This window comes from Elgaria multicarinata, chromosome 6 (genome assembly GCF_023053635.1).
Source record: "Elgaria multicarinata webbii isolate HBS135686 ecotype San Diego chromosome 6, rElgMul1.1.pri, whole genome shotgun sequence".
NCBI classification, from domain to species: Eukaryota; Metazoa; Chordata; class Lepidosauria; order Squamata; family Anguidae; genus Elgaria; species Elgaria multicarinata.
Window position 1 is genome coordinate 23786284 of NC_086176.1, and position 11178 is coordinate 23797461.

The 11178-nt window shown below is 39.6% G+C and overlaps 1 protein-coding gene across 5 annotated transcripts in view; it reads left to right on the forward strand.

The window, feature by feature from the left end:
- ZNF462 (zinc finger protein 462) overlaps positions 1–8991 on the forward strand; it is a 135358-nt gene extending 126367 nt beyond the window's left edge. For 4 of the 5 annotated variants that reach the window (XM_063129154.1, XM_063129157.1, XM_063129155.1 and 1 more), the window contains 2 exons: positions 3131–3245; positions 6499–8991. In XM_063129154.1, the coding sequence (XP_062985224.1) occupies positions 3131–3245; positions 6499–6727 (344 nt within the window). In that variant the 3' untranslated portion in view covers positions 6728–8991. Of the gene's footprint in view, positions 1–3130; positions 3246–6498 lie in introns of those variants that run through there. The other variant, XM_063129158.1, reaches the window with a different exon arrangement.
- The last annotated feature ends 2187 nt before the right edge of the window (positions 8992–11178 follow it).

The following is an 11178-nucleotide window of genomic DNA, read 5'->3' on the forward strand; positions in this document are numbered from 1 at the left end:
TCAGCAGTAAATGAAGCAAAATCCCCATTTCTTTCATTATGTACTTTGAGAGGACTCTGGGAAGGCACAAGCATTGGCATTCTGTTGTTTTCTTGCTCAAGATAATCCCCGCTAAAGAATTAATGCTTAGAGCAGATGGCACCATCTCATTTTCAGTGAAAAGAATCAAGCGAGATAGTCCAAGCAATTATTTTTAATGGCCTGTGTGGCGATCATCTTAATTTTGTGAGAAAACGTTTCATCTTTTGTTTGGTGTCCTACTCTCTTGTTCACATAGGGCCTGCATGTCAGCCATGTGGAATGTCCACTGTGACTTCAAGGAGCTGAGAGTGCTCAATTATATTTGACAAGGCACAATCCAGCAAAAGCTTAAGCATCTCTAAGTCCCATTGATTTAAGCACATGATTAGCTCTTTCCCACTGAATTCAATGGGGCTTAGAAGTGTTTAAATGTTGGTTGGATCATGCCCATTGTTTTGATTGTCAAGACATGCAGATTAATGAAACACTTTAGTGGGTTTTACCCTACAAAAGGAACAACTTGCATATAGTTGGAGTTCATATGTCCAGGAAAACTATGGCTGCCATCCACGTCTGATTAAATCCAGGGGCTCCTATTCATTTCAGTTGAACTGGATTGCACATAAAGTTCCAATGCTCAAAGCAAGCAACTATGCCAGCACTTCTCCTCCCTTTTGGATTGCCTGTTTATGCCACAATAGGAAAAAAATGCTTGCACATACCAAAAATGTACAATGTTCTCTGTGGCTTTTTCCAAGGCAGTTCAAAGACTACAATTGTAACTAATTTCCCAACCCCCCCCCCCCAAAAAAGAACCCTTGAAAGGCCATATTGTTGTGAATGTTGCTTCAGTCATTTCTAACAATGGAAGTATAATGATAAGCTAGAATTGCTGTCTTATTCTGGTTTACTGTGATTGGGTAGTGTGCTAGTTCGCATCCCCATTTGCACAATTGAGTAAAACAAACCAGAAATGGGAAACTTTGCATGATATTGGAACCCAGGTTCCTAGTTTGGTGTTCCCAAACAAGCCAGGATTCATAAGCCAACAAGAAACCCTGTTTTATTCCTGGCTTATGAGCCTGGCTTGTTTGGGAGCAACAAACCAGGAGCCTGGGTTCAGACAACATACCAAGTTTCCAATTCCTCCACTCACATTGGGGGAGGAGCTACTTGTTCATAATAAACTAGAATAATACAACTTTTCTGGCTTATTATAATGTGTGAACGCGGCGAGTGTGAAGAACTAGATAAGTATGCTAACCCTCATACATCCACTGTTTTAGGCTAAATTAGGGATGTACTGATTTTGTTAAATCTGTTCCATCCGTGTTTCATGGATTGTCAGATGTTTTTCTTTCTGTTGTTCAGTCGTTGATGGCGTCAGATTTTAAACCACAGTTTCATTCTACTTGTGCTAAGGCCCATTAGCACAAATCCCCACGAATAGTAAAAACCCAGACTACTGCAGAATCCACAAGTTGGATTTGTAGAAATCCAAACTCATTTGAATCTCTTGTAGATTTTGCCAACATCCCTAGGCTAAATAGATCTTTTGCTTCTATTGTATAGAAGAGATACTCGTCTCTATATTCTAATATAGAGACGAGTATCTCTTTTGCACAAGACAGGGGCAAAGGAGCAGAGGGTGGTCGACTTGAACCCCTCATTGTAATGTCCAAAGCTATTTTCTGAATGCAGAGAATTCTGTGTTAGAGTTCTTTAGTCACCTTACATAACTAAAATTTTGGGCTGACAAACGATTTAGGAGAAAATCATTTGAAACGAGGGTAGAAATACAATGGGCAATATGAGCTTAATGACTAGCCAATTACATTTGTAGTGGAAGACAAGACTGGTAGGTGTGAAAGGATGTACTTATGAAATAAAATTTTCTAGCCAAATATTAATGTTTCTCAGATTCTATTAGGTAGAGTTCATATATACTTCAGTGAGAGCTGCTGAGTGTCCATTTTCCTGAGTGAATCCAAATTTGCATATACCCTAAATTTGGGGTAGGCAACTTGTACCCCTCCATAACTTTTGACCTACAACTCCCCATTATCCCTAGCCATCATAATCAATTGTGAGGAATCAATTGTGAGGCGTTGTAGGCCAAAACTTATGGAGAGCTAAAAATTGCCGACCCCCTGCCTTAAATGATTAGTTTAGGGGTTCTTACTAATCTAGTTTGGACTAGAAATTGTGCAGAATTCCTATCTCAGATTCCCTTTTAAGAGAAATCATTTGTTTATATGAACCTGCCAGACACTATGATCAACATTCGAGGCCTTCCTCTGGGTGGCAACAAGGGAGAGGGCCTTCTCAGTGGTGGTCCCCGATTATGAAATGCTCTCCCCACTAAGGTCCACCTGGTGCCAACACTGTCATTTTTTCAGCACCAGGTTAAGACTGGCTGAGTTCGGACAACACACTAATCAACTGGGGGGGCAATAGGAACAGAATGGGAAACAACCGTTGATTGGCATGTTGTCCGAACTCAGCCACTGTCTCCAGTCCTAGGCTTTTTGTGGTATATATACTATTCACTTACTGCTAGAGTGCTCTATTTATAATGATCTTAGAACCAAACATATCCATCTGCTGTTAAGATCGCCGAAGGGAAGGCCACCCTTAAGGCTTGTTTCCTATTGTCTGATGATGAGAAGTATGTATATTTTAGAACATCTAAATTTCTTATCAATGCTCTACAAATACATGCCATAAAGTTCAAAGGCTGTATGGAAAATTATTCAAGTCTTCATGGTGTATTACTAGAGTTCTAAATTATATAGGGTTTTTTTTCCTTTTCCTTTTGCTGTACTTGTGCATAATGGCAATTTGCTAAGACACAAACAATGAATTGAATATGAATTGAATTGAATTTTCATGGCCTATGATGAGGCATTTATGTGCGACTTGTTTTCATCAGATCAAGTATCTTATTGTAACTGTTTTAGCTCTTTAAATTGTTTTAAATTTTGTATGTTAGAAATTTTATGTTTATATTTTCTTGTGGTTTGGAATTTTCGTATAGAAATGTAAACAACAACAACATACATTCTCTTGGACTTTAAAAGAGACTAACAAATTCTTTGTTTTCCTCTAGGGTCCATGAGGTTCTCGGAGAATGGACCACCAGGAAAACGTTTCCCGTGTGAATTTTGTGGTCGGACGTTTGCCGAGGGCTCTGAGTGGGAAAGGCATGTTCTTAGGCATGGCATGTAAGTTGGTCTGCTGCTCTTAATAGTCCAAGGGAATAATGGTGGGCCCTCCCCAGTCTATATTATGAAGTAAATAATACAGAAGAAGAACCTTCCAACACAGAAAATATTGGTGTCTGGTATATGAATTTGTTTTCGTTATTGTTTCCTTAAATGCAAGCTGCTGAGGCACCCGTGGGAAGTGGGGGCCGATGGGAAGAAAGAGATGGAGGAAGGAGCTATGGAGGATGGCTGTGGCAAAAGAAAAGTAGAGAAGAAGCAGGAGAGACACTGAGGAACACGATCACAATTGTCCCTGTAGACCATCATCCCCCCTCCCACTTGTTGGTACTTAAATTAAGGGAGGCTCAGTAGTATTTGTGAGCCTTGGGTTGGACTAGCTGACCTCCAAAGTTCCTTCCAACTCTAACATTCTATGATTGTGTTCAAGGAGTGCAGTTTCAGCATCCTGCATAGCTCATTGCCTCTCCTTCACTCGTAGAAGGACAAATTATGCCAACTAAAGAAATTTGTATATATTTTATTTATATAATCACTTGTATGCATGTTTGCAAAGTAATCATAGTCAGTCAATTTATTTGCATACTGCTTTTTTCCACAAACCATTCTGCTCAAAGGTCTTCACAGAACAACTACTATAAGCATAATATAGAATACATTACAACATAACATTAAGAACTCAGTGGCAAAGAGTGCCTATTACCAGCTTTGGCTGTATGACAGCTGCGGCCATTCCTGGACTGGGAATAGCCCCAGTAATCAATGCATTGGTAACCTCAAATCGGAGTATCTAAAGCACTTTATGTGGAGCTGCCCTTGAGACTGATGTGGAAGTTGCAACTAGTGCGAAACGCGGTGGCTTGCCAGCTCAGTGGAGCTTCCTACTGTGCGCAGATGATTTCTGTGCTGAAAGCTCAGCACTAGCTGCCATTTTGCTACCAAACCATGTTCAAGGGGTTATTGTTGGTTTATAAGGCCATAAACTAGGGTGAGCATCAGTGGTGGCACCAGGAAAAAAAATTCAGCAGGGGGCGCAGAGAAGGGGCAAAGTATATTTCTAGGTGAGTGGGCTGTGTCCCACATGTTAAGATCTCCGAAAGAAAAATAATGCTATATCTCACACTAAAACTGCCATCCTAAACATATATTCTGAAATAAGTCATATATTAATTATACCATATGAAAAGGAGAACAGGGCTCCTGTATCTTTAAGAGTTGTACAGAAAAACGGGATTTCAGCAGGTGTCATTTGAATGCATGCAGCACATGGTGAAATTCCCTCTGCATCACAACAGTTAAAGCGCAGGAGACTTGCTCTCTTTTGCATCTGCAGCTTTAACTGTTGCGATGAAGAGGGAATTTCACCAAGTGCTGCATGTATACAAATGACACCTGCTGAAATTCCCTTTTTCTATACAACTGTTAAAGATACAGGAGCCCTATCCTCCTTTTCATATGGTCACCCTACCCAAACAGCTCAGGACCAGATTCTCTGAGAAGCCACGTTCCCCTGCATAGGCTGCCTAAGTCTCTGTGCTCTGAGGGAGAGGCTTTGCACAATGCACCGTGATCTACTGGTGTTGACTTGGCTGTGGGCCTTTTCCACTGCGACACAATTCCATTGTGGAATTATCTTTCCATCGAGATCAGGCAAGCTCCCTAATGTGGAGTGTTTATGCCGACAACTGCAGACATCTTCGCCTGCCCATGTGTGTTCCTCTCCGCTAGCATCACCAGAGCCCCCTGGTTATATTAATGAGATACTTCATTGTTTTATTGATTGCTTTTATGGTATTTTATCATAATTTTATCTTGAGAACTGCTTTGGGGTCAATTAATTATTTAAAAGAATAGCAGTATAGAAATGTTCTGAAATAAACTCAGTTGCAGTTATTTAAAACATCAAACATTTAAATGAGCATAAGATATACCAGTAAATCAATTAACAATATCCAGTATCAATAATAATGCTTAATGAGCATAATCCATGCAGATTCTATACTCTAGCTTTTCTTTGTGCCGAATTTGTGTTATATTGGTGCAAAATATTTTTAGCGTAAGTGACATGCAGGCTGAGTTATGGAACTATTTTGGATTACCAACTTCTGTACGGCTGGCATCCTCTCAATGCAGCAGACAGTCATCTAGGGGCCAGCAGTGAATTTTCTTACCTAACTTTGACCCCTTCTGATAGTTGGGGCTCTGTGATAACATTAACAAGTCGTGTAGAACGTTAACAGCTAACAAATTTATTGTGGCATAATCTTTTGTGGGCCAGAACCCACTTCATCCATTGCATGAAGTTGTCATGCATCCCCTGAGTACAGAACAGAAGGGGGAGGGGGGAAACAGATGATGTTGTGCGATGGTGCTTTTTTCTTTTCTTTCTTCGTGCAAAATGAAGCCAAACGGCTGTACCATGCAGAGTTAGCAGCAGGTGTGTCATAGCGCTATGCAGAGCACAATGGAGTGTAGAATCCAATTGAATTAATGCAATCTGCGTGGGTCTGACCTGCTCCTAACTAGCAGCCACTGCTGATGAATATGCAAAGCAAGATTACTCCTATAAACAAACGCCTAAAGAGGACAATATTTGTAGTGAATGAGAAATCCCCAGGATCTGTTGAGCTTCACTTGTCAAATTTGTGAATGAATTCCAATTCAGCAGCTTCACAGTGGAGTCTACCTTTTAAAGATTTTACGTTGGTCAAGATGAGGTCTGCTACAGAATATCCTGAGAGACTGAAATGCTCCTTTACTGGTATCAGAGTGTTGTTATACCTGTTCATCACCATCACTGCTAGTTGGGAGCAGGCTACACCCACACTGATTGCCTTTTATTCAATTGATTGGATTCTTTATTTTGCATAGTACTTTCACATGCGTACAGATCTCTCTTGAATTGCTTGACCGTTGGGCGTAATTTTGTGGGGGTGTTTTTTTAAAACAGCTTTCTTCTTTTTCTTCTTTCTGTAATATATATCTTCCCATGTAGGTGAAAGCTATATATGTATGACTAAGTGGACCCTGCCCCATGAAAAGCTTATAAATTTGTTAGCCTTTATGGTGTTACGTAATGCTTTGTTGTGTTTGCTACTACAGATGAATTTTGCTCACCTCTCTAGAATTTATAATAATATTGGCTCTACCAAGCAGGAAAAGCTTCTCAGTTATGGCTTCATAGGTTCTCACATATCTCTGTGTCAAAAATGGGTGCATCAAACATGTCTCTCTTTACTGTCTGGATTTCCAGGGCTCTAAATGAAACCAACCGAATGATTAGTGAAGATGGCCAGCCGAAAGAGAACGCAGAGGAGAATGTTAAGGTACCAATGGCAGAAGAGATGGAAAGCAGTACGAAAGTAGTAGTGGACTTTTCCCACAAGAACGAACCTGCCGTCTGTATTGCTGCTGCTGCTGCTGCTGCTGCTGCTGCTGTTGATAAATCACTCCAAGAGAATGCAGAGGCCAAAAGCGAATGAGCACCTGGTGTGATTTCAAACAACCTACTTGAACAGTGATGGATGTGATGGGGAGGGGAGGGGGACAAGGAAGAATCAAAGCTGCTTTTAGGACTGAATGATCTATTTTCAAAGCACTGGTACCTGTGTGTGTGTGTGTGTGCGCGCGCGCGTGTGTGTGTACATATATTAAATTTATTTAATTGAGGATGATGAAATATGTGGCTCCATAACATCTCTGCAACTCTTCTGGATCTTGACAGTGGGAAGTTACGTTCATTTGGACTTGAGAAGCAAACTCCCAAACGTTCCTTGCGTTATGCTGTTCCGCTTTGCCATGGAGGATTTGGATTGAAGTGTCACAAGAATTGGAGGAGTGCAGGGGACAACTTTCAGCGCACAAATGTGGGCGCTCTTTTTTTTTCTTTTTCTAGTTTTAATATACATATTACGCTTTCTCCAGACTGACTGACTGACTTGCTTTAGAAGAAGAAGAAGAAGAAAAAACTGCTTTTGCTTAAAACAGTCACCTGTTTCCTAGTACCTCAGAATTAACCAAGGGAAATTTTAAAAAATACAAATCTCTGCATTTGTCAGTACTACCTGTCGTCATTGTGGTTAAATGTAGAGAGAAAGACTGCTGGGCAAGTTGGTGGATGGAAGAGGAAAAACAAAAAAAAACACGTTTTAAAAGAAAGGAAAACAAAATTGTGCTCAAAATCCCTGTGGGGGTTTTATTTCTTAAAATACTGTGATTTTTTTAATTATTTTAGTAAAAAAAAAATACAAAAAAGAGAGAGAGAATTCCTAGATACCTGTCTGTGACTTGTCATCTTTTATTCCAGGTAAGCTGTTTGTTAGCGTTCAGCTATGATTTTAGTGTGTGTGTGTGTGTGTGTGTGTGTGTTTTTTAAAGACTCACGTGACTGACTATGTGCCGTTCTTGTTTTGCCCCATGTCTACGTCTGCTCAGCCTGAGGGATTACAAATACAGCACAATTAAGATTTTTTTTCCATGTAAAGTAACGTTATTTTCCCACTCTGTTCCCCCACCCACCCAGGAGACAGGGTTGGGATGGAGGATTAATTCTTGTGAATAGAATGTTTCTCTCCCCACCCCCCTGTTTCTAGTTTTAAACATGGAAATAGCAAAGAAGTAACTTTTTTAAAGAAAAACAAAAACAAAAAAACCCATTAAACTAAAGAACCAAACTTACAGCACAGCTATGCAGGTTGTGGACCAATCAGAAGGGTCCTCATAATCATTCTGTTGCTTGTCAAATTGAACATCTCTCACTGGTTATTATTTTGGTTATTAAGAACGGTTGCCTTTTTTTTTTTTTTTTTGGTATGTGGTGTGTCTCGTTTCGGTGCGATGGGGGGAGAAGGGGGGGAGCTAGCTGCTAAATGCATAGTTCTGAAAGCTTGAGGTGACCCCATTCTGTAGTATTTGGAGTTGGGAGATCTACTGTCTGTGGATTTCGAGGTGGGAGTTAAACTATATTGTATCACACCTCCCGATAGCTCTTCGCATGAAGGGCAACAGCGTAGCATAAATAGGAATCTACACGCATGGAAATTGAGCTTGTGTTCCTTATTCATGCAAAAGTCTTTGGATATTTTGCATGAACATGAAACGGAAGACCCGGGCCTATGGTAATGGTTTGATTGTGAACAAAGGGGTTTCTTTCCCAAAAAGTAGAAAGTACTTGACTGAAACCTAGTTTTAGAAATGCATGTGTCTCTTTTTGGTTGATTTTCTTTTTCATTTTTTGTTTGGCGCTTTCTTTAACTTTGGGGTTATGGGATGGGGGGAGGGGTTGGGAGACAAGAAACTGATGAGAAGACAGTATCCAAACAGAACTTCTCATCAAATTGATGGCAAAAAAGAGGAAAAAAAAGAAAAAGAATACTGTTGCATTTGTGGAATAAGTGCTACTTGAAAAGCATGGTGTTTTGATTTTGAGGATTCATATTTTGTGGGGCTGGGATTTTTTTATTTTATTTTATTTGGAGGGAGGGAGAGTCATGTGGAAAACACATTGGAAGGACAAGTATAAATACACATTATGTGTCTGAATGTTTTCTTTTTAATTGGCCTAATTTCAAATGTATTTAAACAGTTCCATACCTGGATTGGGTGTTTGTAATGGTTACCAAAAATGAAAAAGATGAAAAAAAAGATAAAATAAATGATTGTGACATGCTTTTATCACTACTTTATTTTTCAAATAACATGTAAATATTGTAATCCATTGAATTTTTTTGTTTTTTTTGGTTTTTTTGCTAACCTGTTAATAAATATATGGGACCATTATCCTTTTTAACAAGTCTAGAATGTCATATTTTTTTCCCCTTGTGTTTTTTCCCCTCCCAAATGTATACCTTGATATATTGTGGACACACATTTTAGATGCATTATTATGATTCTGTTGGCTGTAATGATGACCTAGGATTGAGAATAACATTTTTTTTCCATTTGTTTAATTTATACAGAGGACTTTTTCAGAGTTTGACAGAAGGAAATAAATAGCAAAATGATAACCCACTGGCTTCAGAACTCAGTATTTCCTAATTAAAATTAACTACTGCTCAGTGTTTGGTGGACGAGGAGTGGAAGTTCTGAAATGTTGCACTGATAACTTTTTTTAAGGCAAAAGAAAACGAATAAAGAATTTTCAAAAGTGAGTGTGTGTATGGTTCTATCCAGTTGAGAATTAAATCCCCCTTACCTGTTTTCTTTTGAGTCTCGTTTCAAAACTGAATAATGGGGAATGGAGTGGGGGAGTTCCTTGTATTCCACGTAGTGTTTTTTTTTAAAACAAACAAACAAACCCCCAAAGCAAAGATTTTTCAAGATTTATTCATATTTCATATTTTTCAAGCTTTACTGCTTTTTCCCCTCCAAAAAGGTGTGTTTTGCTTATTTTTAAAATTTAAAAGTTAGCCCACTTTAATTAGTTCTTAACCAAATTAAACCTTGGGAATATTTATTACATTGAGTCAGCCAAATTGAAATCACTCAAAGATTGCAGCCCAATGCTTACTTCAGAGTAAATCCCACTGAATTCAGTGGAACTTACTTCTTGGTAAGCGTGCTGTAGTTCCCATTGGTGAGACTTGGAAGCACTTAACTTGGGCTGGACATGCTAGCATTAAATTATTATTTCAATAAAATTCTGTCTGAATTAATTCTAACACCCAATTGTTCTTGTCAGCAACTAATTAGCTAAATGCTAGCAAAAATAAAACATGGTTTTCAACAGGTTGTTTTTTTTAAAGGGTCCTGGACAGGCCTCTGTAGAGATGACTTCCATGCTAGTGGGACCGTAACAGAAAAGATTCTGCTAGACTGCATGAGTGTAGGAATTTTGATTCTACTGCCAAAATCATTCATTTCTGTCATCTCATGGGGACCATGTAATGGTCTAGTTCAGGGATAGAGAATGTATGGCCCTCCAGATGTTGGACTGCACCTCCCATTGTTCCTCACCATTGGCTATGGTGTCTATGGCTGCTGGGAGTTGCAATCCAACAACATCTGGGTGGCACCTGAGCTCTAGTTCAAATCTCTATGAGTCTCCCTTCCTATTCAACATGTAGCACAAACTTGGTGCTATCCTTCAGAGCTCTCTGAGGCCCTGTTAGCTTTATTTTTATTGCCTTATTTCCCATTAATCCCGGCCTGCGGTCTTTGGGGAAAACAATATATGGAGCAAGAGTCAGAAGGTAGAATCATGAGCGCATGATCAAATCCGTTTTCAGTTGGGTCAGAGGACTAGGGTTAACCCAGGAATGGGGGATTTCTGGCACTCCAGAGATAAGATTGCAATACCTATAGTCTGTGATGATGACTGGGGCTGATGGGGTTAAAGGGGGCCTACATGCTCAGGATACAGAGGGGAGGGGGGTCTACCTGCAGGGCTGTTTTGTTTAGTGGCTGTTATGCTTGAATTTATTTCGACCTTGCTTTTTCTCCAAGGAGTTCCAGGTTGTGCACCTCCCACTTTATCTTTACAATAACCCTGTGAGGAAGTTTAGGCTGAGAAAGAGGGAGTGACATAGCTGAGTGCGAATTTGGAGCTGGGTCTCCCTGGCATTCTAGCTACTACACCATGCTGGCTTCAAAATCTCCGCTTTGCCATGACTTCAGTCAATGGCTTTAGATAAGCCATGATTTCTTGGCATCAGCCTTTCTCTTGCAAGATAAGGATCTTTGACAAGGTTCTTGTTTAGATTACTGAGATAATCTATATGTACGCGAAGCATTTTGAACACAAGTATATAAATGCTAAGGAACATAATGATCATAATTTACTAACTGCAAATGACCTCCAAATAGCATCTCCAATGTCCAGTTAGATGTGCACTGCCTAATTACAGGGAAGTTAGATACTTGTGCATCACTGTTATTCTTGGTTAATAATCTGGGTTATTATGTGCTCAAAATTCAAGAAGCACACCATCATTAT